This window comes from Schistocerca piceifrons, chromosome X (genome assembly GCF_021461385.2).
Source record: "Schistocerca piceifrons isolate TAMUIC-IGC-003096 chromosome X, iqSchPice1.1, whole genome shotgun sequence".
Taxonomy (NCBI): domain Eukaryota; kingdom Metazoa; phylum Arthropoda; class Insecta; order Orthoptera; family Acrididae; genus Schistocerca; species Schistocerca piceifrons.
In genome coordinates, this window is record NC_060149.1 from 365,146,424 (window position 1) to 365,174,018 (window position 27,595).

The following is a 27,595-nucleotide window of genomic DNA, read 5'->3' on the forward strand; positions in this document are numbered from 1 at the left end:
CTTTGGCCATGATTTGTTACCATGGAAAATGCTGAGTTGCACATGGATCAGAGTCCACATTAAACTGTAGATCCCCCTCTGGTTGGAAGGTTGGCTCAGCTTAAAGGCTGGAGGCAAGCAAGGGCATACAACACCCAGTAGGACCTTGCTTAGTAGAGCACTGCAGTGTTTATAGACAGCTTTACTTAAAGGGAAGGTAGATGACCTTAGAAGCCTTTTTATGCTACTGCAGTGTTGGACATTCACATAAATGGAAGTTGGGAAAGTGCCCAAAAACTCTTGTGTGAGTGAGAGATGACCTTTATATAGTCCATCCCTTATCACAGTAAAAGTACTACAGAACCTGGCAACATGTACATATTTGCAGGCACTCTCCTAGGACTTTGGTGAACTAATCTTATTATGCTCAGCATCATACTGCTATCATCCTCTCAGACCTCGAGAAGAGTGTAATAATTCTAATTCCAAAGATAACAGATGGTTTTAGGTGTGAATAGTACAGAATAATCAGTCTAATAAATCACAAGTGCAAAGTACAAAATAAAATTATTTATAGAAGAATGGAAAGACAGTTAGAACATAACGTCAGAAAAGATCAGTTTTGGTTCTGGAGAAATACAAGATTATAGGAGCCAATACTGACACTACTGCTTATCTAAAAAGATACATTGAAGATGCTTACACATACGTTTATAGAATTTGTAGATTTGGAAAAAACTTTTGATGACATTGACTGGAATACACTCATTGAATTCTGAAGATAGCAGAGAGAAAGTGTTGAGAATGGAAGCTTTTCTACAACTTTTACAGAAACCGAACTGCAGTTATGAGACAAAGAATGTGAAAGAGAAAAGTAGTTGAGAAGGTAGTGGGACAAGGCTGTAGTCTATCCCCGATATTATTCAATCTATAATAAGCAAGCAGTAAAGGAAAACAAAAGAGAAATTTGGAAGGGGAGTCAATGTTTGGGGTAAAGAAATAATAACTTTGAGGTTTGCCAGTGGTGGTGTAAGATGCCATAGTTGGCGAAGGACTAGGAAGAGCACTTGAGCAAAATGCATACTGTCTTGAAGATAGATTATAAACAAAAGTAAAACAAGTTGGGAAAGAGCCCAAAAACCCTTCTGTGAGCAACAAATTACCTTTTATACATATCATTCCTTATGTAGCCTCATTATCTCAGGTTATGCTGAAGGAATTATGTGAGGAAATAAGGCAGTTTTCTTAATTAGGTAGCAAAATAAGTAATGATGGCTAAAATTGAGGAGTATGGCTAAAATTGAGGAGTATGAATTGCATCTGGCAATAACAAAAAAAGTGTTTCTGTGAAAGAGAAATTTCTTAGTAGTGATTGCAGATTTAAGTTTTAGGAAGTCTTTTTCTAGAGGCATTTGTCTGGAGTGTAGCCTTGTACAGAAGTGAAATGAGGGCAGTAAATGGTTTAGACAAGAAGAGAATAGAGATTTTTTAAATGTTGTGCTGCAGAAGAATGCTGAATTAGAAGGGTAGATTGAATAACTAATGAGGTAGTACTGAATTGAATGTGGGGGTAGGGGGGCAGGACAAAAATTTGTAACCTAATTGTACTAAAAAGAGAATTGATTGATAGGACATGTCCTGAGTCATGGAGGAATTGTCTGTTTGGTAATGGAGGGAATTGTGAGTGGTAAAAATTGTTAAGGAGAAACAAAGGTGTGACTATAATAAGCAGGTTCAAACATATGGTCAGGGGGACTTCAGAAAGTAATTTACACATTATTATGGCAGGTCAAGTAACTTATTGAATGCTGCACTACACTTCAAAGGACACAGATATATGATGCTATTTTTCAACATAGTCAGCAAGTCTCCGTAAACCATGGTCAGAACGTTCTACCAGTTGTTCATTTCCTCAACAATAGAAATCCACTCCATGGTCACAAAGTCATTCAGTAATCACTGTGTGAATGTCCACTTTGTCTGAAAACCCCTCCCACCCTCCCTCCCCCCCCCCCCCCACCCCCACCTCCCACCAGATGTTCTTCCAGCTTACCAAAAATATGGAAATCGTATTGTGCAAGATCTACACTTCCCAGCATCGCCCACATCTATGTGACTTCTGTCAAATTGTAGCCACTATTTCACTACGACTGGGCACAACATTGCATTTGGTTCATATATCACCAGAAGTTCATGGTGAATATTTGTGCAAGTTAGATGTTTCATGTACAAGAATCTTACTATCCCTTGTACTTCAACTTTGGATTATGTTTCCATTTGTGTGCCATTTCACTTCCACACTGTGATGCACCCGTTGCCTGTATTGCAACAAGAACTGTCTCCACAGGAAACCTGGAATGTGTACGCTCTTATTAGTGACCCATTCTCATTGTGTGACAATCTTAGTGGGGGACAACATGTGTAACTTACCTTGTGAAGACCCTATGTAGGGTGCAGTAACTATGCAAAGGTTGGTTGATTTGGGGGGGGGGGGGGGGGGGGGAGACCAGACATCAAGCTCATCAGTCCCACTATGCAAAGATGAAGAGGCTTGCACAGGATATAGTAGTGTGGCAATCCACATCAAACCAGTCTTTGGACTGAACACCACAACAATAAACAACAACTGTCAGCAGTTGATAAGCATATAAATAAGATACTGCTTCTGTACTTCCATTATTTCCTCTGCCTATTAAGCACGTACTCTTAACATGTTAGTTATCCCCACCCTCCCTCCTCCCTCCTCACTGCTCCCTCCTCACCCAATTTTCTAAACTTTCCTCTTACCCGAAACTAATTAGTTACACTAGCAGTAAGGTGCAAGAATGCACATGCATGAGAACATAAGTACCAAACATGCAATAACAATGCGGGGAAAATTAAATTGCATTTAAAATGTACAGTATTGATGTTTGATTAAATTGTCTGTAATAGTTAAACTCCTCAGGAGCACTTTGGCCATGTACAGTAATTCTCTCCAGAACTGAAACATACTTTCTCAGTGTGGCACAATTAATTTGTGTTTCCTTACACAAATTACCCTATGCTGTAAGGCTGAGGTGCCTGTCTTCCACATGATGTGCAGTAGCACAGAGCTGGAAACTGACACATCATTTTCTCAGGATATCTCCATCAGGAGCACTCATAATTTAAAAAATCCATAGAAGTAGTGTTGGAATTCTATCCCAAAGGCCTTAAAATCTGCAACAGAATTCATAATGGAAGTGATACCACATTTTCTCCCAATGTCTTACACACTTCTCCCTCATATTTATCTCATGAGTGGTCTTCTAATTCTACCAACGCAAACATTTTAAAACAAATGTTGTTATCTCAGTAGTTACCAATAAAAACTGAAAATTTGTGTTTTTCAGACTTGCTTAACTGTTTCTGTTGGTACAGTTCTGTTTAAGTTTGTATATTTTGCTCTTTAGTCAAGAATTCCTTCTTCTATTTGAGGCATGGTCCTGAGGGCCATAAGCTATATGAGGGCTAATAATAAAGTTTTAATCATTGCCACAAAAAATGAAGTTACAGAATAAATTTTTTGAAACTTCCTGGCAGATTGAAACATTGTGCTGGACAGGGACGCAAACCTAGGAACTTTGCCCTTTGTGGACAAGTGCTCTACCAACTTAATTTATCCACACGTGACTCATGACCCTGCACTCACTCCTTCACTACCACCAGTATCTCTCTCCTTCGTTCCAAAGACCATGCAATTTCTCCTACATGCTTTGCGAGACACGCTCCTGGAAGAAAGGATGTAGCAGAGAACTGGGTAAGCCATAACCTATGGGATTGTTTCCAGAATGAAGTTTCACTCTGCAGCAGCAAGTTTCACTCTGCAGCAGCATGTGGGCTGATTTGAAACTTCTAGATAGATTGAAAGTGTGTACTTGACCAGAACTTTAATGTGAGACCTTTGCCTTTTAGTGGGAAAGTGCTCTACCTACTGAGTTACTCAGTAGTTGTCAACACATTTGTTGGCACTACCCTTTTTTGTTTCCTTTCTGTGGTTGCTTTTTCATTTTTTGTTTCTCCCCAGATTTATGTAAATAAGTAATTGGAAGCGCCAGTTCCAAAAGCTTAATGTTTTGAATATGTTTATTGGTCGCACCACAGTCATTTATTTAGTAGATGAATGCAACATTTTTGTGTCGCAGTGTTTGCATTTGTTATGTTACAAATTCATGTTTTAACTAATTTAATTCTCATACTTCCCATTTTCATTTCAGGAGAGTTCTACAGGAGAAAACGCCAGACATGCTACAGTATACGTGAGTATATTGTGGTTGTAACTGAAGTTAGGTGTTTTTAGACAATTGGTTTCTGCGAAAATTTATTTGTTTTATGTTTGAAAACTTTTAGTGGTCAACCAGAATTACATCAGGGAAACTCTTATTCACTTGATATGACATACCATCCAACAAATGGCCACCAGGATAATCACTCACCTAATTCTTCTCACCTGTCTGTTCAGAGTGGAGATGGAGCAACTCTTGTGTCTCGTACTCAGAAGCAACAAACTACACAGCAGGTTAGGTTTTAGTAGATATGATTGTTCACAAAATTATACACCGTGAATTTTATTGAACTCTCCAAAATAATAATAATAATAATAATAATAATAATAATAATAATAATAACAATATGCTTTTACAGGTTACTACTTTAACGAAAGTTGTTAGAGAAGTTCATCATGTTGGACCTGATGGTCAGCAAGTTGATTATGTTGGTCTTCCATATTCAGGAGCTGGAGTTGTACCACCTACAGCTACACCTTCGAATTATCCTCCTTTCACCAATTATGAGCTATTGACAGGGCAGGAAGGCTATCCTCCCATGGACCCAGGTTAGTAGTGTTCAGAAAGAAGTTCACATGTTTGAGTGTGTGAGTAGAGGCATGAAAATGCAGGTGATCTATTTGTATGTAAACATTTATCTCTTTAGAACACTGAAGATCAAATTAGCCATTTGTGATTGACAACATTACACCATTAAATAAACATTTTGACAGTGGAGCTGAAGCATAAAAGTGAGAAGAGATTTGTGTGTGATTAACAGTAATAAAAATATTTGTATGCATGGCAGAAAATCATTTATATTTTCCAAGCCCCAATGAACAGCAGTAACAGTTGTGAAACAGAATTGCAGTGAGAGGAATATATTCCAGAGCTCCAGAGGTTGTTTTTTTTTTCCCCAGTCTGCTTTGATACAAATCAGTGGTATTTTCTTGCTATTTTCTGATGTAGTCAGAACTAAAGAAGAAACCACTAGTGTGCTCTAATGAAGTTTGAACAGTCCATAAAACATGTGGTTAAGTCTCATTTTTATGGAATATAACATCAAAATACATGGAAAAAGAGACTCAACTGTAGAATACCAACTTCCTTGATGAGTCACCATTCATGTAAAATAAAAAATTAAGATAAACAAGAAAGAACAGTTTGCTGTATCTAATGATATCAAAAAATAGTCCACATATTAGAAAATGAAAGAAAGAAAGAAAGAAATTGTTGTCAGTCCGTTTATTCAACAGACACTAAAGTTAGTTCTACTATTTATCACTTCTTTCTGCCTAATTAATGCCTTTTGTGGCAAATTTATGTTCTAAGACTGTTGAACTGATGAGAAATGACAGCAAAATGAAAGTTTAATTTCTTTTACTTGATGAGGTGAAGAACATGGGACAGCTAAGTACGAAATATGATATTTCTTACAACAGATGCAGCCTTACGATAAAAGTCATTTTCGGATGAAGTTTAAAGTGACATCAACTTGTATTTCATGATTATTTTATCTACACATTAAATATAAGAACACTGGATATCATTGAATGGTACTTCCTTTATTTTTCACTAAAACACCAATATGGTACAGGTACCACTTTTTCAGCACTCCTAAACTGAGCATAAGCTTTTAAGCTGCAGTATATGAAAGAGCTTCTGTAGGTAAATTTTTTCATCATTGAGGGCAAAAGGTTCTTGCACAAGTATATAGGTCCAAACATCAAAATAATAGAGGGAAATTTTTATGTGAGCTTACAAGCCTTATGTTATTGCAAAATCATCACACATTTTACTTGTCACGCTGCAAGTCTGTAAGTTCTAACTATAGGGTTGCATCCTGCACTGACTGGTTGTAAATTTATTTTGATGTGTCTGACCTTCACTTCGAAGTTCCGGAACTGGTCATAATGCTGCTTATCATGTGTTTTAATAAGGGCTACTCTCCACTTTAAGCACTGCACTGTTAATTATATACGCATGCGTTTAAGGCTGCAGTGAGCTTAACACATGGTCATTCCTCTGAAGACAGAACACAGTTTGCACTTCTCCATAATGGCGACCAATCGTCACATTTTACCACGAGCACTCACTACCCAGGCAGTGAGCGAGAGTTAGAATTCGTGCTCATTTAACCGTCTCCTGAACAGGTCTGGATTAGATGATGCTATTGAGACGTGACATTACAATTGTTTTAAAATTTGTTATTGTTAAAACAATGGAGGTTCGGAATGTGGATAAGTAGTTTGTTTACAGTGAGTGTTAAAAGAAACATTGTAAAAAAAAAAATAGAAGTTTGATGTGAACTTTTTTTTTTATAATTTTCTTACCACATTCATAAAGGCCTGAGTCAACAACAATGTTTCAAATTGCTTCACTCAACTTTTAGCAGCCAATTACTTTCAGAAAAGACTGTTCACAATTCCTAGGCAGAATTTCATTTCGATTATGTTTCCTTCAGCTCAGCAGTAAATTTCGTGAAAGTTGACAGAAATCTGTTATTGTTGCAAATAACATTGATGCTGTGTGCTACACGATTGATGGGAATTGGCACAGGTGTACCATGAGATACAGGCTTTCTTAAGCATATCAGAAACACCAATACAGTTTTGTGTGAACGCTTGGATGTGAAAAGGATCTGTTTCCCAATGAACACCACACAGTTTGATTTAAGTTTAAAACATTTGATGATAGAAACACAATCCATATGTGTATAACATTGTAACAGGAGATTAAACTTGGATATATTTGTATGAGCTGCAAACTGAGCAGCAGTTAGCCATTTTGGTGTTCTGATATGAACAAAAATCGACAAAATCAGTTCGTTTGTCACCCACTTCTGAGAAAATGGTTGCTTGTTACTTTGGTTATACCAAACACCACACAGTCATTGGTTTAAAATAGTGTTTTTTTTTAAATCTTTTTGATAAGTAGAACCCTTTTTAATGTCCCCTTTTGTTGTGGAACCCAGGTTTGTTTCAGTGTTGTGTGTTTAATGCAGCATCCATAAGTGGATTATTTTCTATATCCTATCTACTTTTGACCATTCTTTAATGAATTTATGTTGGTTTTGCAACCATAATTTATTAAACTGATAGTTCGGTAATATTTGCACCTGGAATTGGAATTATCACAGTTTTCTTGAAGTCTGACGGTATTTCACCTGTCTCATACATCTTGCACTTAAGATGGAAGAATTTTATCATGGCTGGCTCTCCCAAGGCTATCAGTAGTTCTGACAGAATGTCGTCTACTCCTGGGGCCTTGTTTCCACTTAGGTCTTTCAGTGCTCTGTCAAATTGTTCTCTCAGTATCACATCTCCTGTCTCATCTTCGTCTACGTGTTCTTCCATTTCTATTAACATTGCCTTCAAATTTGTCTCCCCAGTATAAACCATCTGTATACTCCTTCCACCTTTCAGCTTTCCCTTCTTTGCTTAGGACTGATTTTCCATCTGAGCTCTTGCTATTCATACAGCTGCTTCTTTTTTCTCAAAAGGTTTCTTTAATTTTCCTGTAGGCAGTATCTATCTTTCCCTTAGCGAAATGTGCTTCTAAATCCTTACATTTGCCCTCTTAGCCATCCCTGCTTAGCCAGTTTGCACTTCTTGTCAGTCTCATTTTTTAGGCATTTGTATTCCCTTTCACTCACTTCATTTGCTGCATTTTTATATGTTTACCTTTCATCAGTTAAATTAAATATATCCTGTGTTATCCCAGGGTTTCTACTAGGTCTTGTCCTTTTACCTATTTGATCCTCTGCTGTCTTCACTGTTTCATCTCTTAAAGTTACTCATTCGTCTTGTACTGTATTCCTTCCCCCTGTTCTAGTCAACTGTTGCCTAATGCTCCCTCTGAAACTATCATTATTTTTAATGAATCCTAGAAATATGTAACTTTCATCATACTTCTTAAGTTTTTCAGTAACTGCTCTGGGTATACTTGTAGAAGAATCAGTTGGCCTTACTTCTTTCAGATGATTTTATTGAAATAATTCTCATTACTACCATAATAGTCTTTAGGAAAAGAGCTGATTGTTGAGTCTGAAGCAGATGGGTAAAGTTCTATAGTAGAATGTGTTACTGGTTTTTTAAAGCCACGTCTCCATCCTGCAACAAAATGTCAAAAATGGTTTTATGACAAAAAATAAGTTTTTATTTTTAGCCCGAATAAAGTTTAAATGGTTACTTACATTGAAAGTATTATTAACAGCAGAATATAAACCTCAAAAAATATTAATGCAAACAGACTGTACCTTTTATATAATTTTCTTAAAAAGGTGGAAGGATGGAGGGGAGGGGCTGGGGGTTCAAAGTATTATGTAAAAACTGTATTTTTCTGTAACAAACAAACCTGCAGATATTCTTCTTCAAATATATAGACTGAAGTTACAAAGCATAATATGGTTCACCTTTCTGATTATTGACTATAAAGTGATAGAGACTGCTGTGAGTGTGGATGACACTTGCGTTTTGCACAGCCCATTACAGTCAAGCCCTGTGCAGTCTTTCCCTCATTGTGATTTTTTCCATCTCAGAGGTTGCCATCTGGTCTCCAATAAGCGCTGCCTTACTCTCTGCCGTCGTTGCATTTGTGCTGACTGTTCAAATCCGTAATTGGAAGTGAGAGGTAGATGTTAACATCAAAAAATTTTAAGTCACTTTCTCGAATATTATGAAAAAAAGGCACGTAAGTGTCTCTGAACCTTCAAGTGTGATATCCACAGCTTCTCAGGGTTCTGTGGGACAGTTTTAGAGATGCTGCCTTAGAGGATTGAAGAACAGTTAATGCAGAATATTGTACACTTTGTTTGCCACAATTGATTGATGAAATTGGGAGAAACAAGTGAAAATTTCACATAATTCCTCTCCATGTCAAACAGTTGATTATTTGATGGGAAAAAACATGGAATGAATATGTCATTGCTGGCATTCACTGATTCATCACCCAACATCTTATTTCTCTTCCCATACATCAAAACAAAAACTGCATGGACATTTATCAGAATCTACAGAATCATTAAAAACTATATTTTTAAGGTGCATAAATTTTAAAGGTGAAGACTTTGAGTAACAATAAAGTGGTTTGTGCCACAAAAAATTTTTCTTTCATTGTATTTGTAAAAACATAAAAAGCCACCCTTGTATGCACATTAACTAATATTGTGGGGATAGCTGCTTTTTTGGAGTGAGTGTGGTTGCTGTATTATGTGGAATCCAGCAATGGTTTTGTCATTTAAAGTGCTTTAACCCTTTGTTGCCTGACGGTACTTAAAAGTACCAGTAAGTTTTGACTCTCATTATTTTCTCGTGGTGCAGTTTCGGGATCTGAGAGTCCGTCGGTACGTAACAGTAACTCTGCTCTACTGTTTCATAGATGTTATTGTGCAATACATAGACCTCTCTGGCGGTCAGAGCTTGATATTGCTTTTCGCGCGCTGCTGTGAAAACAGAAGATTGTATGTGCTTGTTTCAATGGTGTTACCTGAGTTTGTGTGCAATTTATTGAAACTTCCGTTGAGTTTTCCATTGTACGTTCTTACCTTCTTTGTTTTTTTTATAATAGTTTGAAGCATTACGTTACAAGTGAATGAGATAAAGTGGAAAATATAAGGCGGACTTACTAGTACTGTCAGGTTGTGCGAACACTTTATTGTAGCAACAATGCATTACCTCTCACTAGTTGTTCTGTTCACTTTTTCTCACACAGAAACAATTAGAACAAACAGGAAAGGTTTTCCAGGGAATTTACCTAAAGAAAAATGTCTAAACCGTGGGGAATCAAATCACAGAGTGTCATCTTTAGACCTAACAGTATTTCAGTGGAGGGAAAATAAAGTAGTGTATTTTGCGTCAAACTTCCATGGCACTGAACAGAGCGTAGTGACAAGAAAACAGAAAGATGGAACTAGTATGACTATACCACGACCGGTTATTGTATGTGATTACAATAAACACATGGGTGGTGTGGATCATGCAGACAGATTACGTTCAACTTATGGTCTTGACAGGCGATCAAAGAAATGGTGGCACCGTCTCTTCTGGGGAGCAATAGAAATTGCTTTTGTCAATGCTTACGTCATATCTACATGGGGCACTGCCACTGCTGGAATTCAGGAGTGCCGTGGCACTAGGGCTAATGAATGAACAGCAAGTGCCAAATCTCAAAAAGAGAAACTCTGGTAAAGATGAAATAACTCCCCCAAAGTTAAGGAAGGATAACTTTTCTGTTCCGAAGAATGTACATCTTGGCAACCGAGAAAACCATTTTGCAGTGTTCAGTTGTAAAAGAGGACGATGCGAAATGTGTGCGAAAAATAAAATTCAGTCGAGACCACATTCACAATGTAGTACATGTAAAGTGTATTTGTGCTCCAATGAGAAAAAGAACTGTTTCCTACAATTTCATGAGGTATCACTAACACGAAATATGTGATATGTATAGCTAAGTTACTATGTACTGTGAAGTTGCTCTAGAATAAATTTATGCGAAATTTAAAAAAAAAAAATTCAGAAATATCGTATCATATTTCTGTTAATTAATTTTCTAATGTAAAAATATTTAATGTTTATGTGGAATAAAGTACTAGTTATAAAAATTGGATCATTTTTCTGCGCATATTGTGATTGTGTCCACGGAGTCTGACGGTACTTCTGAGTACCAGGAGAGAAAAAAGTTGTGAAAAATAAGATAAAATTTTTCAAAAAATCCTACCGTCATTTGAGGCCACAATAGCATAAATTCTGCAGAGAAAATGTTAAAAAGTAATTTTTTTCTTATGTCAGGAAACAAAGGGTTAAGCTTTCATCGGCAACCTCTGCTGTTAGTGCGTCTTGAAGGTGTGTTTGACAGCTCACTTAGGCAAGTGTGTGTGTGTGTGTGTGTGTGTGTGTGTGTGTGTGTGTGTGTGTGTGTGTGACAGACCTCTAAGCCTGTGTTAGAGCACACATGATACTGTTTCTCTCAGATTTTATTTGTTTATGAGGCGCATCGCCGAATAAGCATTAGTATGTTTTGGCATCTGTTATATATGTTTTCTGCAACAGTCAAACCTATAAATGGTGAACTTGTGCTGAAGCTGCCACGCAGACAGTAGCATGGACATAATCGTTGCTTCTGTGATTTGTGATCACAATGTAGTTGACACTATTACTTCAGTCTGTGATGCTGGGAAAGTCAGTTGTATATTTCCTAGTAAAGTGGTTCCATAAATATAAATCATTATTTCATTTAAATGCATCACTGTCATATGTTACATAATTTTGTTAGATGGTTTAAATGCAATGAGATTATGTTCTGTTACAGTGTACTGTTGAATCAATATCTCTGTAATTACATCAGCTTCAGCCAATGTATTGTATCAGTATAGCATTTGGAATGTAAGACTCATTTGTTTTTGTTTAGTGAGTGTTGGATGCAATTATGTGACCAAGTGCATGAGATGACAGCAGTGCTACATATAGTCCCTTCATCTTCATGTACATGATTACTCTGCAGCTCACAATTAAATTCTGGCAGAGGGTTCAGCAAACCACCTTCAAACTACTTCTCTACCACTCCACTCTCGAAGAGTGCATAGGAAAAATGAACACTAAAATCTTTCTGTAAGATGTTTCCTTACTATGTAGGGGGCATCACGAAGTATTTTCACACTCTGAGGAAAAAGTTGGTGATTGAAATTCATTGAGAATATTCTGCCGCAATGAAAGACATCTTTGTTTTAATGATTGTCACCCCCAATTTGCGTATCACACCTGTTGCACTTTCTCCCCTATCGAACGATAATACAAAATGAGCTGCCCTTCTTTGAACTTTTTCTATGCCCTCCATCAATTCTGTCTGAGGCCGATTCCACACTGCAAAACAGTACTCCAGAAGAGGGCGGACAAATGTAGCGTAAACAGTCTCTTTGGTAGACCTGTTGCATTTTCTAAGTGTTTGCCAATAATATGCAGTCTTTGGTTTGCTTTCCCCACAACGTTATCTCTGTGATCATTCCAATTTAAGTTATTGGTAATTGTAATAGCTGAGTATTTAGTTGAATTTACAGCCATAAATTCGTGTTTTTCGTCCTGTGACTGAAATTTAGCGGATTCCTTTTTGTAATTATGTGGATCGCTTCACACTTTTCGCTATTTAGAGTCAATTGCCATTCTTCGCACCATACAGATATCATGTCTAAATCATTTTGCAATTTGTTTTGACCCTCTGATGGAGTTTATAAAGTAGTAATTGACAGTATTATCTGCAAACAATATAGAGGGCTTTTCAGATTGTCTCCTAAATCATTTATTCCTTGGGGAACTCCAGATATTATCTCTGTTTTACTCTATGACTTTCTGCCAATTACTATTAGCTGTGACTTTTCTGACAGGAAATTTTGAATCCAGTTGCACAACTGAGATTATACTCCATAGGCATGCAATTTGATTAGAAGTCGCTGGTTAGGAATGGCGTCAAAAGCTTTCTGGAAATCTAAAAATATGGAATGTGGCTGGAACATCTGGACCAAAGGCCTTGCCTTCATTAAGTTATTTAAGCTGCTTCACTACACCAAGGATATCTACTTCTAAGTTTCTCATATTGGCAGTTGTTCTTGATTCAAATTCTGGAATATTTACTTCATCTTCTTTGGTGAAAGGATTTTGGAAAACTGTATTTAGTGGCTCTACTTTAGTGGTACTGCCATTCATAATATCACCATTGTTATTGGAGAGTGAAGGTATTGATTGTGTCTTTTTGCTGGTGTACTTTACATATAACCAGAATATCTTTCGATATTCTGCCAGAGTCGTGACAGTGTTTCATTGTAGACACTGTTAAAGGCACCTCGCGTTGAAGTTCGTCCTAAATTTTGAGCTTCTGTAAAACTGTACCAATCTTGGGATTTCTGCATTCTTTGAAATTTGGCATACTTTTTTTCATTACTTCTGCAACAACATTGTGACCATGTTTTGTGTAACATGGGAGATCAGCACCATCTCTGATTAGTTTATTTGGTTTATATCTCTCAATTGCCATCAATACTATTTCTTTGAAATTAAACTATGTCTGGTCTACAATTACTATGTCAGATTGCAAGGAGTGGAGAGACACTCTTAGGAAGGTGTCAAGTGAATATTTTATCTGCATTTTTTTAAATAGATGTATTTTGCATTTATTTTTTATGGGTTTTGATGTTACAGTATTTAGTCTTGCTACAAGCACCTTGTGGTCACTAATCCCCATATCCGTCATGATGCTCCCTTTTTGCTCAGGATTATTGGTTGCAAACAGGTCAAGTATGTTTTCACAATCCTTTTGTTTGAACAGTTCAGCAATTAAGTCATTTGAGTTGGGGGGGGGGGTTGCAGGTTGATAAAAGGTATTAATTATTAATTTACTCTGGTTGTCAACTATAACCTCTGCCCACACTAACTCACAGGAACTATCTACTTCAGTTTTACAACAAGATAACTACTTTTGACAGCAGTAAACACTCCAGCACCAACTATATTTAATCTGTCCTTTATGAATACAGGTCCTTCATGAAAATTACAGCTGAACTTATTTTTGGCTTTAGCTGGCTTTCTGTACCTATAACGATTTGAGCTTCAGTGCTTTCTGTTAGCACTTGAAGCTCTGGTTGTTTTTGAGCACAGCTATGACACTTTGCAACTGCAATACTGATTTTTGCCAAGTCTACCTTCCTGTGTTTGTCCTGCACCCCTTTTAGACTGACAGCCTTTCTGTAGTTTCCCAACACCCTGTAACCTAAAAAATCGCCTAGCTCCCCCCACACAGCCCCTGCTACCCTTGTAGCCAATTCCTTTGTGTAGTGTGCACCTAACCTATTAAGCAGAACCTGGAGACCCACTACCCTATGGCGCAAGTTGAGGAATCTGCATCCTACAGTGTGACAGAACCATATGAGCCTCTGATTTGGACCGTATACTTGGCTCTGTTCCAAAGGACCACAGTCAGTTCTGTCATTGAGGCTACAAATGTTGTTCTGTCGACAGTGCTACAGATGATGATCTACACCTTCATATCTCGAGCAAGACTAACAGTCTTTACCATCTCAGCTAGCTGCATGAAACCAGAGAGAATCTCTTCCCATCCAAAGCAACACACATAATTAGTTCTGAGATGAGCCACCACCTGCAGTTGACTGCACCCTGTGTTCTTCATGGCATCCAGAAGCAGCCTTTCCACATCTGGAATGACTCCTCCCGGTATCCACACAGCATGCCCACTAGATTCCTTCTACTCCATGGCAGCTATACCCTTAATGGTCTCCATTACATGTCTAAGTTTGGAGCTCCCAACTACCAGTTATCCTACCCTCTGTGAATGCCCAGATCTTGCACGCTGCATTACTTCCTCTGGAACAGGGCAAGTGACTGCATCTGGCTCAGGGACTTCATCAGCCACAGATAGCACCCGAAACCTGCTCATCAGACGACCTGGGAAGGCCCTCCGATTGGCCTCCTGCAAAAATCTTTCACTGCATACCACACCTTGGAGCAACCTCCCACTCGACCACAAGTGAGGGATCAACTTCAGTGTGGGCAGTACCCATTGCTGTCACATTACTGGACCGATTAGGGACATTTGGGACATGTTGTACATCCCACAGATCCTCACACCCAGCCCCCCACAGTGATGCCCACTGGCAATAGTCTCAAGCTTTGTGACCAAAGCCAACACTGTCTGGAGCTGTCCACAAAGGGTCACTAACTCAACTTGCATCTGAACACAGCAATCACGAACCCTATCCATACAAAGATGGCAAAAGTGTACACTACATAGTTATTAGAATGCTAACCTGTGCCTAGTAAGCCCATAAACACACAAGAAATTAAAAAAGCTAAACGAGTATCCTCACAGAAACTGAAAATAAGTTTCTCCTGTTTGGAGCTTGTAAATATAATTTGCAAACAAATGGTGTACTTGCCTTTGTCTGCAGCAGCAGCAGCAGCAGCAGCAGTGGAAGGTCCTGCCTCACTGATGGTCTAACGGACACTTCATTCTGTTGCACTCCCTTCCTTTCCACTCAGTGTGCCATGTAGATGATGATGATGATGATGATGATGATGATAATGATAATGATAACAACGTGAAGACATTTATTAGTTCTTATGATGTAACAATTGTAATATAATCTAGTCATTTTTGTTCTAACCTTTTTTTTTCACAGCACGAAGGTATCCAGATGCTTATCATCCGAGTTACCAGGATTATGAGCAGTATCCTCCGCAGCCTGAATACCCATACCAAAACCCAGCATATCCAGGTGGCTTTGCACCGTATGGTGATGCTTCCAACTATGTGGAACAGCCAGGTTACGTTGAACGGCCAACAACACCACCCAGTCCAAGTGAAAGAAGTGAATCGCCACCTTTGCAGCAATCTCTTCAGCATGGTAATTTGTAATATGTTTTTAAGAATTTCATCCTTAGTCATGCAATGAATAGTGTAGGAATGTATTTTCAGTTTTGAAACAAAAGTTTTAATGTGAAAGCTGTAATTTTAAAGTTAAGTTCATTGTTATAAATGAAACCACAAATTTCACTTTCCACCACCCCTTCTTATATGTATGTAACCTCTGCCTTAGATTTTCTGTTGCCTGTTGTCCTTGTGGGTCTTTGTTTTTGTGATGTGCCGAAGCACCTGGACAATGTAATGGCTCTGGATTTAGTACTTGATATATCTGAAATAATAAATAGCATCAGTGTGTTGTATGACAGACAATGAGTGCTTTACTTTATGGTTGTTGTTGTCAGTAACCAAATATGTACAGTTTTTCTTAATTAATGAGAACTCCAATTTTCCAGAACAATCAGTTACTAAAAGTAATGTGTACTAGTCTCTGGCAGGTTGCCTGCCTCCAGAGGTGCCATACACTATGTGGAACATGATGCATCCAGTTTTGTTTGGGCAGCGCACATGGTCCTTGTGATTTTGCATCTTGATAAGTACTTCAGATTTGGCACCGCAGTCGCTTGCTATTAGTAGCTGTGTTCATACTGGAGCACTTTGCATCAGCAGATCATTGGAGATCCTTGTGTATTTTGAGGACATAAATTTGATGTTACTCTGCTGGCATCACATTTATATGATAGAAGTAACTGATGAACAATTGCCAATGTGAGACAGAGTGGAGCTGAATCTGGAGTATATCAAGGATTCCTGACTGGAAAATATTTTAATTTGAAGTAGTACTGGCAAAGGTGCAATATTCTGTTTAGATGTTTCAGGAAGTTGTAGTCTCAATAAAGAAACATTGTGCATATTAGATTCCTGCAGTGTAATAATATACATTGATTCAATATGCTGTAAGCAGACGTCAGTCAGCGACCCCATATACAGGTGCTGGTCCGCTATGCAGTGGAAATTGTTTATTCATTTGTGCATTTGGTCAGGCTCACATGAAGCAGTGTGGAAGGCTCTTGTTCCATTTGGCTAGGGCAAATTTAAATTGTGCACTTAAAGAAAGTGTTTAATATTACGCTGGTGCATTATTCATGTTGAGATTTACTGTGCAATATCAGTGCAGCATGGAAGATCTGTGACAAAACCTGGTCACTTTCATACTAATAGAGAGCAAAAATCAGACCACAGCAGTTTAGGTCCGCCGGCATGGTAGCTCAGCGTGTTCGGTCAGAGAGCCGGTTGGCCTCTGTAATAAAAAAAACTGAGTGGAAGGATCAACAAAAAACTTGAATGGATGTCATGTGACGTCTGCAATGACCAAACACAATGATAAACAACAAACAAATGAAAAAAAAAGGTCTCAGAATGTTGAAGAGGATTGCACAAAAAACCCTAGCGAATGACGTGTTTATTCAGTCGCAGTTGGATGTGAGATGTGCAGAATGAACTTCTTTTCAGAAGACAACTACCAAACCTCTTAGTCACTGCCAAGTGTATGTAAGGATGGTGCAAATTATACCAGAACTGTGCATAATGACCTGGCAGTAGTTAGAAATTAATAATGTGTGTCACTCTTCACCTTTATTTCCAGTGTATGGGAGATACCCAAAGGGGCTTGTGTGTTGGAAAGATTATTTCCTACCATTAAATGTGGAGATAGTTCTGCCATGATGTTTTTCAACAGTTTCATGGTGTCTTGTTGATATTATAATTTCCAGTGTTGAATTATGGCCAAGGATTATAAGGACATTAAAACTGACAGAGTGTATATAGTTTCACAGCTAATGTGTTGTAACTAGAACACATTTTGCTGAGTGATGATGTCTCATATCATTGTTTGAATGAATTCTGTGAATTTTCTTTGTATTTAAAGCATTGCAGTTCGGTTGTTTGATTCTGTCGTACCAGCCGGTGACACTTTTATCCCTTTGTGTATTTTCTTATGTTTGAAGTTATCGCTGCCGTTAAATATCTCTTTTGATTGCAAAGCTGATAAATCTGATGGCATGGTCATTATTCCCCTCATGTCAATGGTTTCTTTCAGCTGTTGAGTGCGGTCTTCCAGTCTTGGTATTCATATTGCCAATGTAGAGTTTGCAGAAGTTATTCAGAATGGCACCTATTATCAGTTCCAGTTCTGAACAGAACTCTTCCTTAACTAATGGAAGAGTTTCTTCTATAGGCACATGACAATCCACAAAAGTTGCTATGCATTCTTTCGTATCTGTCATTAATAACAAAAGTCTAGGGATCACAGCTATAAACAGCTAATATGTTAGTGATTACAGTCTTGCTCACACATATTGCTAAAGAACAGTCATTTATTATTTTCTAAGTTGTATTAACATGGGCGCTTGGGGAATCAACACTAGATAATCATCTAGAGAATGTAGTGACTTCATTAACATGTTGCAACACGAGTTTCCCACTACTGTTAAATTGCAAGATTGAGTAGAATTTATAAAAAGAAAAATGGCAGAATGAGCCCACTCATCAGTGAGATGTTACACCCATCTGGCCTGGACGCATCCACTGATTTGTTTGAGGAGGGTATCATAAAATGCTTATCCCGAAGCAAATAGGCTGACAACTGTTGTAACAGGTCCTGGATATTGGCACTTGAACGGAGTTGACATCCAAGCTCGTCCCACACATTCTATCCGGGACAGATCTGGGGACTTTGCTGGCCACTGAGTACCTCAACATCATGTATACAGTTTTTAGATATGTGTGCCCTGTGTGGAAAAGCATTGTCTGAAAACTGGGGCCACAATACTGTCACATAAGAGGTAACACATGAGGGCACAAGTTGTTCATGTCATACCATTGTGCTGTCAGAGTTCTCTAGATCACTAACAGATGTGACCTAAAGTAATACCTGATGGGTCCCCACACTATAATGCCTGGAGTAACATAGCTATGTTGTCCATAGCTTTGGAAGGAAAGAACCTCTCCTGCTGTCACCACCATACTCCCCAACAATGTTCACCCACAGTAGTGCAGAACCCTATCTTTTTGCTTAACACAGTGTGACACCATTCGTCAGCAGTCCACAATTCTTGGACGTGGCACTATTCCAGGTGTAGCCAGTTTTAATGGTATGCTGTGACTGGGACAGTAATTCCCCAGACCAACTGCTGTTAGTCTCTGGCCTTTGGTGCGGGATGGCATAGAATGTTGCATGAAGTCCATTGCGTATTCTCAGATGGGATGCACTGATTTTGAAGGGACTACGATGTACCTGGTTCACAATATGGTTATCTTCGTTTTGATGGTCAGATGTGGTCAACTGGTACTTGATGATGCCTGTCCTCACATTTGGGCCACTATCACATCCAAATTCCCCACAAATCTGGATACTCTATGATTTGAACATTCAGCTAAATTGAGGCCCACAATGAGGCCCCTTCAAAACCCTGTCAGCACATGACAATGCTCTCACACAGGTACCCAGCATCTCCATGTGTCTCATAGTGATCACTCAACATCTGTCTCTGTTTGTGCCTCTTCATACCCAACCATGCATGCTAACAACATTAAACATGAATAACACTAATACATGCTGGTGGCCGCTCTACTTGTTACAAAGAATTGCAACTCTAATCGTGTAAATACCTGCCGACGGTGTGTACATGTACAGAGTTCCATTGACATTTTACCACGCCTTATATATATAAAAAAATAATCATTTGCGACAGTTATAAGCTTTCAGAAATTCATAATAATTCAAAATATAACAAACCATTCCCAAGTTTCTGTGCAGCAGACAAACAATAGGTGAGTCAGATAATTCTTCTGATTTGCACAAGAAGCATCAGTTAGTTTAATTTTTAAGTGCTTTTCTATCTGATGTATTTGTTCTTGCTTGGGTAAAGAAAAAGTCAACTTAAACATGTACAGAATAGGTTGGAAACCTTCTTTTGCATTACATACATTGTGACATTCTATGTGCTAGTGTGCCAAAGATGAACCCTGTATCTTCATCTCACTCAAAACTTCAGTAATTCCCACACACATTTTCAGTTTGATATGGCTAACGGAACCTTGCATAATATATGTATATGTATGAAGGTATGATGGCGGTTTATGTTTGTGTCAACTTGGCTCTGGAAGGGCTGGAGCAATTTCAACCAAACTTCTCCACACATATCTTACTATCGTTAGTCTCTTTAAGCTGTAGGTAGGACGGCAAGGGGTTGACATTTTAAAAAATTGCAAATTACCAATATTAATGTATCCCAGATTTTCAGTTGTTTAATATTGTTGTTGAAGTTTTCTTGGTCACAATAGTCTGATTTAAAGTAGTTGCCACTTGACAGGTAGCAGGTTGCACTTCTTTCGCCACCACTGGCATTCTCAGCCCCCACTGTGTTGTCACTTGTGCTGCGCTGTCTAAAGCATAATGCCAGCCAGTCCTCAGCAAGCTGTTGTAGTGAGAGATTTGTGTGTCTTCCAGCTTTGTGTACCTTACAATGAGTGATGAAACTAGTCAAAAGAGGGGTAGATCAAGACTGCCCACACCTAGAAAACTTTGAAAGAGTGTCAGACGTGGTCGTGATTAAATGCAGTCAGTCATCTGAATTCGTGTTTTCCACAAGGCAGTGCTCTGAGAGGGAGAGGGAGAGGGGGGGGGGGGGGGGAGAGAGAGAGAGAGAGAGAGAGAGAGAGAGAGAGAGAGAGAGAGAGAGAGAGAGAGAGGGGGGGGGGGGAGGGAGGGAAAAGGACCTCTTTTTTCCTTTGTATAAAGTGGTGGATTGAACTGCAGCTGCTCTGCAAATCAGCAAATGATCAGTGATAAGAATCTGCAAGGAAATAGGGTCACGAATCTCAACTCTTTTCACAAAGGTGCAATTTGTCATCAGATATATGCATAATATTTGAGAAAGGAGTAGTCAACGCCCAAAAAGGCACGTGCTACCTTTGTAGCAGTGGACCTATTTCAGGATAGTAAATAAGACTTGTAAACTAGTAGTAAAAAAGTTAGGATTCCACTGTGAATCCATTTTTGACCACAAGTTGTCAATGGAATGCCAAGATATTGCAGCATGGTCATGGCACGTTCATAGAGAATTAGTATGGACAAAATTGATGATATTTTTTGGTTTGATGAAACATGGGTGAATGCAGGACTCGGTTTGAAAAAAAAAAGCTGGACAAACAATACCATCAGCAGTAGTATGGTAGCTCCAATCGGCAGAGTAAAAAGAATAATTTTAGCACATGCCAAAAATTCAAAAGGTTTCATTTCTGGTTTTTTACTGGTCTTCACTTCAAACAAGACCTCAGGCTACCACAAAGAGAAGAGCCAAAATACTTTTGCAAAATGGTTTGAAGAGACTGTGCTTCAAAACTTAATGAAAAACTTCATAATTGTCATGGATAACACTCCATATCGTTCGGTTATATAAGACAAGGCATCCACAAATGAAGAAAAAAGAGATTGTTTGCTGGTTAGAGAAGCGTAAGATACGATTTGACAGTACCTTGACAGCAGCAGAATTATTATAACTTATGTTGCAACACAAGTCAAGGAACCCTGATTACATTGTGGATGAATAGCAAAAAAACGTGGACACAAAGTGCTCAGTTTGCCTCCCTACCGTTGCCACTTCTATGCAGTAGAACTGATTTGGGCTCAGGTTAGACATCAAATTGCTGCAGAAAATAAAAACCTTTTGTTGACTGAAGTGAAACAGCTTTTGAAAAGGTTGTTGAAAAAGTGACACCAGAAAAGCGACAGAAGGTAGTGGATCATGTGAAAGGAGTGATACAGGAAGCGTGGAACAATGAAGGTGTGTTAAACAATGCATCCTTGACTTGATATATCTGTCACTTTTAGCAGAGACACTGATAGCTCCACTATGACTATGACTCTGAATGAAGTGGCATCTTCCCACTGTCTGATTAGTATGTAGAGTATAGTGGACTTTAATGGATGTCATCTCCATTAAATTGTGTGTGTGTGTGTGTGTGTGTGTGTGTGTGTGTGTGAGAGAGAGAGAGAGAGAGAGAGAGAGAGAGAGACTTTATTTTGATGAATTTTTATTTCCTGCTGGGAGACTAAGGAATACTATTCAACCAGCTCCACCGAGCGAGGTGGTGCAGTGGCTAGCACACTGACTCGCATTCGGAAGGATGACGGTTCAATCCTGCGTCCGGCCATCCTGATTTAGATTTTCCGTGATTTCCCTAAATCGTTCCAGGCAAATGCCAGGATGATTCCTTTGAAAGGACCCAGCCGACTTCCTTCCCTGTCCTTCCATAATCCGATGAGACCGATGCCCTCGCTGTTTGGTCTCCTTCCCCAAACAATCCAACCCAACCCTCAACCAGGTCCCCTCATCTCCTTATGTAGACACAAAGACGTCATTTCAAGTGTGTAGTATTTTCCAAGATATTCAGAGATAAGAAGGAAACTTTCGCAGGCATGAAAATTTCTCCTGTTTCAATGACCAATATAACACCAATCCTAAATAAAATTAAGAAAATATTTTTGACGTGCTTACAAATACCACTGAGAGTGATACTATACGTAAATCAGAATTTTTATAAATCAGAATTTTTATTTCATTTTTATAGGACATAGAGACTAAACTTCATACTTATTTCAAGCTAAATACTGACGCAATTGCATAAAAATGCTACTTTCAGAAGCAGATATGTAGGAAACTCAGTGCAATATGAAAATTTTAAAAGATTTGTAGCCAAGCAAGATTTTTAGTAATCAACAAAGAAAAAGTATGGCTGTGAGTGCATTAGTTTTTGAGATATGACATGAGAAGTTTGAAGCTGTTTACAAATGGGGAAAATTTAATCTGTTTCAAAAAAATTCATGTAGTTCTTTCCGTAATTAAAATTAAGTACAGATTTTTGACTCGCCATCGTATCGGAATTTGAGAGGTTTTTACTTGGTTTTTGGTAAAGATAGAGGCTTTAAAATGATTTTCTATCACAGTGGAGAGTGATACACTGTGGCAGCTGCCTGTAGACCGTATTTAATGCAACAACACTGCAACTTTGGAGCTTAAATACAGAGTGACAGCTACTTTAAGTCAGACTATAGGTTGACTGGTGCCAGTCCCAGTGACATTTAATTCTAGGTTTAGCTAAACAGAACTCTGTAGAACTACCTGGAAAGGCTTATATTGATAAAACATGTAAAATGTCTGTAATGGAAAAACATTATTCATTAATGGTGAATGGTGACCTGGCGATTTTCTGATAGACAGAAAAAATGATCAAATGCCAAATAAAAGTTATTTTGTTTACATGTTTACAAAATTAAAAGTACTTTGTAGTAATCATAAAGTGTAGTCAATAAGTTAATTTTGTTGATGGTCCTGTCCTTTGTGTAGGAAAGAAAGTAAATATGATAGAAGAGAAGGTGTGTGTAAAATCGTTAGATAATTAACCTGTATTGACCAATAACTATCATCTTCCTCCATTTAATTTTCATATAAACTGATTATGGCACTAATAATGCTATGCTGAGCCTCCGTATTAACATAAGAGTGTATGCTGAAAAGTAATGCCTCTTAATTTTTTTATTTGAAAACTCTTAGAGCTTTTAAATAAAACATTTTATTAACATTCTGCATCTTAATTCTTCATTTTTACAAATTTGCAATCCTCTGTTTTTCCAAATTGTAGTGGGTAACATGGTGATGCGTAACATAACAATGTTGGCACATGAGAAACAGTTGTAATTGAGTTTCAAATTTGAAGAGTTTGTCCACACATTAAGCACCCTCTCTTTCACTACAACAATGCCAGACCACACACGAGTGCTGCGACAATCTGATGCCTTGTGTTCACTGTCATTGATCATGCTCATACAGTCCCGACTTGGCCCTGTCCGATTTTCGTCTTTTTCCAAAACTGAAATAGCACCTTTGAAGACTTTCCTTTGATAGTGATGAAGCAGTGCACACAAAGGTGGTGATGTGGCTTCATCAAAAAAGTCAAACCTTCTACACTGACGTTATCAACAAACTATTCTCTCGTTGGAAGAAATATGTTTGTCAGCAGGATGACTGTGTTGAGAAATAAATACGAAGACTTGAAGAATAAAGACATAGAATGTTAATAAAGTTTGTTTTATGTAAAAAGCTTGAATAGTTTTCGCATAAAAAATTTGTAGGCATTACTTTTGAACAGGCATTCTTTTTCTTAATTGACACAGTAGGAAAATGTCAATTATGAAGTGACAGAGGTTATTAATTTTCTTTTCATCGAATGCAGAAACAACTCATTTCGTAAATATGGTCATGGGAAAAGAAAAAAGTGGTACCTTTGGTAGTGATGCCAGTGACAGTGGAACGAAACGGGGGGCGATTCTTGACCGTGCAAAACTAGTAAAAAAATTATAAAAAGAAAAGGAAGAGGCAGAATTCTGAAATTCTCTTGGATAACACTGGAATAGGTTGTCATAAAGTACACTGCAGATTTCATCATTTGTGCTTCAATTCAGAACATATGTAGGGCATCAGTCTTATTAGGTTTTTGTTTCTGGTGTCGCAATACTAGTGCAAACTAACTGTGCTCTATTGAACTGACAACTACTCTGTTAATGTTTTGGAAACAAAAAATTCAAGTACCAATCAGTGTGCCTGTGTATTATTATAACACTTCATTTGTTCATTATTAACTATACACCACTTAAACGCCACTGTTCTGTTGCTCTTCAGAAACTCTGGATGAAATGTATATAATGCAGCATACCTGACAGTGTGAAGCCAAGATCAGTATTCTGGGAGGTGACAGACATGCCCATTTGAAACAATAATGTTGTTATGGACCTGTGCTCTACATTGTATGAAGTCCAAGACAAATGTCTATAATTGTTTAGCATTGTTATGAAATAGTTTTATTTTATTGTTTATTTGAATGTTTCAGTTGTTCACTATTTGTCAGCTTACAATATGCAGCAATTCACAATATGTATTCCCAAAGGTCACTGTCAGATTCAGTATATCTTCGTTTATTGCACTGCATTTCTTAATGCATCTCTATGCTACTGTAAGAGAGCACCAGAGAACATGGCACAGTGCTTCAGGTCCAGTGTGAATTCAGTTTTGGCTTCTGAGTTCATTTTGGCCAGATAGTGGTATCGGCCTCGGCCCCAACCAACCCACCAATTAATGAAAGTGTGCACGAGATATTGCCTTATACTTGTAGTAGTGTGTGGATGATCTCTACAGTTCTGGACCACCTTAAGTTCCAAGTGACCAACAAGGCACTAGCTGTTGTTCTTATAACACCTTTCCGAAAGCAAAAGCAAGAAACAGTGTCCTGTCATTTGTTACTCAAAAATTCCTGTGAAAAAAGTCTGTATGTGAAATATGTTCTAGTTTGAAAACTGTTTGGAAAATATCATTTGTTTATATGGACTTTTGTGCTTGAACTGACAAAATTTTCATTTCCTAGAATACTGATCTTCCTTCATAGGATGTGTTGGCTTGGGTTTGGGCTTGGGCATTGGTGTGCACTTGCAAGTTATTTCCCTATTTATGATTGTAGTTTCATTTTGAAAATCCTTTTCTGCCTACATTATTTGAAATTTTTTGATGAACAAGTGACCAGATTAAAAAAATATGTATTATTGTGACAGTTGTTGCTGCTCTACAGCAGAGCTCTGAATGGTACTAAATCGTCAGCAGTGGGAGATATATCTTCTTGTGCTGCAAAAAAAATTATTTTGAAGAATGTGTTGTAGTGTGTAAAACTTAATTTTATTGTTAAGCTTGAAACTGTAACTGTCAGTCTTCAGAGCTTTATGGAGACTGCATTTGATGAGACCTGAACTGAATGTATAAAATGTATAAAAAATAAGATTTTGACTGAAAATGCAATAGTTTCACCTTGAAGGGAAAAAAATATTGAAATTACTCACACCAAATGATTTGTGATGGAAGTTCTTCTGGCACACTTGGAACAGCATTTGATACAATATGCATTGACACTTTGTCTTTTAGGTACCTTTGACTTACATAAGTAGTTATTAAAGTCTGTAAAATTTTCACACTTCCACATATTTCATTAAAAATTTCAGATTATTTGCGGAAAGGAGCTCCTTATTCCCAAGCGGGGTACGATGAACTGGACTCTGCATTAATGCCTGGTCGTCAGGAACATTACCGAATAACACCTTCACCTGGTGCACCTGTAGATAGATATGGTATGTTTCATTCTTTAATGTCATGGATGTAACTCACATTTTATATCTTAAAATGATAAATTGAATTTGAGGGGAAGAAGGAGGGTGGAAGACATCAATGTCTTGTAGATAGTGGAAAAGGTTCCTGTTTATGAAAAATTGTATCACTGGTGTGTGAGTAGGTAGCACATTGTAGATACTCTCCTGTGCACATATTATTTCCATAACAAAGACCACTGAGTGGAATTGGCTTTCTGGAGGCGTGAGAATTACTCTCATTCTTTCCTTCTCTTCTCCCCCCCCCCCCCCTTCCTTGCACCCCCTTCCTGCTCGCTCTCTCTCTCTCTCTCTCTCTCTCTCTCTCTCTCTCTCTCTCTCTCTTTGTCTATTTCTCATTCTATGTGCTGATGCATTGGGAAGTATGCTCCAGTAGGTGGGCACTAAAGATAGAATAATGAGATATTCATTGAAAGTTGAATACTTTTCCACCTCTCAGAAACTAGATTATCATTAACAAAATGTTTACTTACCTTAGCACATCCTGGAACAAAACAAGGTGAGGAAAAAATCACCACATCTTGGGTTAAGATTTAGCCTTCATAAAGGCATTAGTATGAGGAAGAACCATATTAAAAGTGTGTGTGAGTGGATTAGTTATTCAATATGGAAACGATGCAGTAGACAAAGTCAGAGATATAGTGTTTAGAAATTTCAGAACTTCATTTTGTGTCATTCATTCTCTCAACTTTTCTTGACAGATTATTACATATCTTAAGTTCTGTGCATAATGAAACTTCTAAAATGGTTACACAAAATTCTTTTATACTGGTGGTGTATTTCACAAAACTTCTACATCTACATCTACATCTACATTGATACTCCGCAAGCCACCCAACGGTGTGTGGCGGAGGGCACTTTACGTGCCACTGTCATTACCTCCCTTTCCTGTTCCAGTCGCGTATGGTTCGCGGGAAAAACGACTGTCTGAAAGCCTCCGTGCGTGCTCTAATCTCTCTAATTTTACATTCGTGATCTCCTCGGGAGGTATAAGTAGGGGGAAGCAATATATTCGATACCTCATCCAGAAACGCACCCTCTACAAACCTGGACAGCAAGCTACACCGCGATGCAGAGCGCCTCTCTTGCAGAGTCTGCCACTTGAGTTTATTAAACATCTCCGTAACGCTATCACGGTTACCAAATAACCCTGTGACGAAACGCGCCGCTCTTCTTTGGACCTTCTCTATCTCCTCCGTCAGACCGATCTGGTACGGATCCCACACTGATGAGCAATACTCAAGTATAGGTCGAACGAGTGTTTTGTAAGCCACCTCCTTTGTTGATGGACTACATTTTCTAAGCACTCTCCCAATGAATCTCAACCTGGTACCCGCCTTACCAACAATTAATTTTATATGATCATTCCACTTCAAATCGTTCCGCATGCATACTCCCAGATATTTTACAGAAGTAACTGCTACCAGTGTTTGTTCTGCTATCATATAATCATACAATAAAGGATCCTTCTTTCTATGTATTCGCAATACATTACATTTGTCTATGTTAAGGGTCAGTTGCCACTCCCTGCACCAAGTGCCTATCCGCTGCAGATCTTCCTGCATTTCGCTACAATTTTCTAATGCTGCAACTTCTCTGTATACTACAGCATCATCCGCGAAAAGCCGCATGGAACTTCCGACACTATCTACTAAGTCATTTACATATATTGTGAAAAGCAATGGTCCCATAACACTCC

General features: G+C 38.2%; 1 protein-coding gene across 1 annotated transcript in view; it reads left to right on the plus strand.

Annotated features, from left to right (window-relative positions):
- The window catches only part of LOC124721980 (catenin delta-2), a 193,089-nt gene that overhangs the window by 63,530 nt on the left and 101,964 nt on the right, over positions 1-27,595 (plus strand). Inside the window, 5 exon segments of the mRNA XM_047247147.1 lie at positions 4,218-4,259; positions 4,351-4,519; positions 4,645-4,834; positions 15,448-15,672; positions 25,735-25,860. Of these exon segments, the coding sequence (XP_047103103.1) occupies positions 4,218-4,259; positions 4,351-4,519; positions 4,645-4,834; positions 15,448-15,672; positions 25,735-25,860 (752 nt within the window).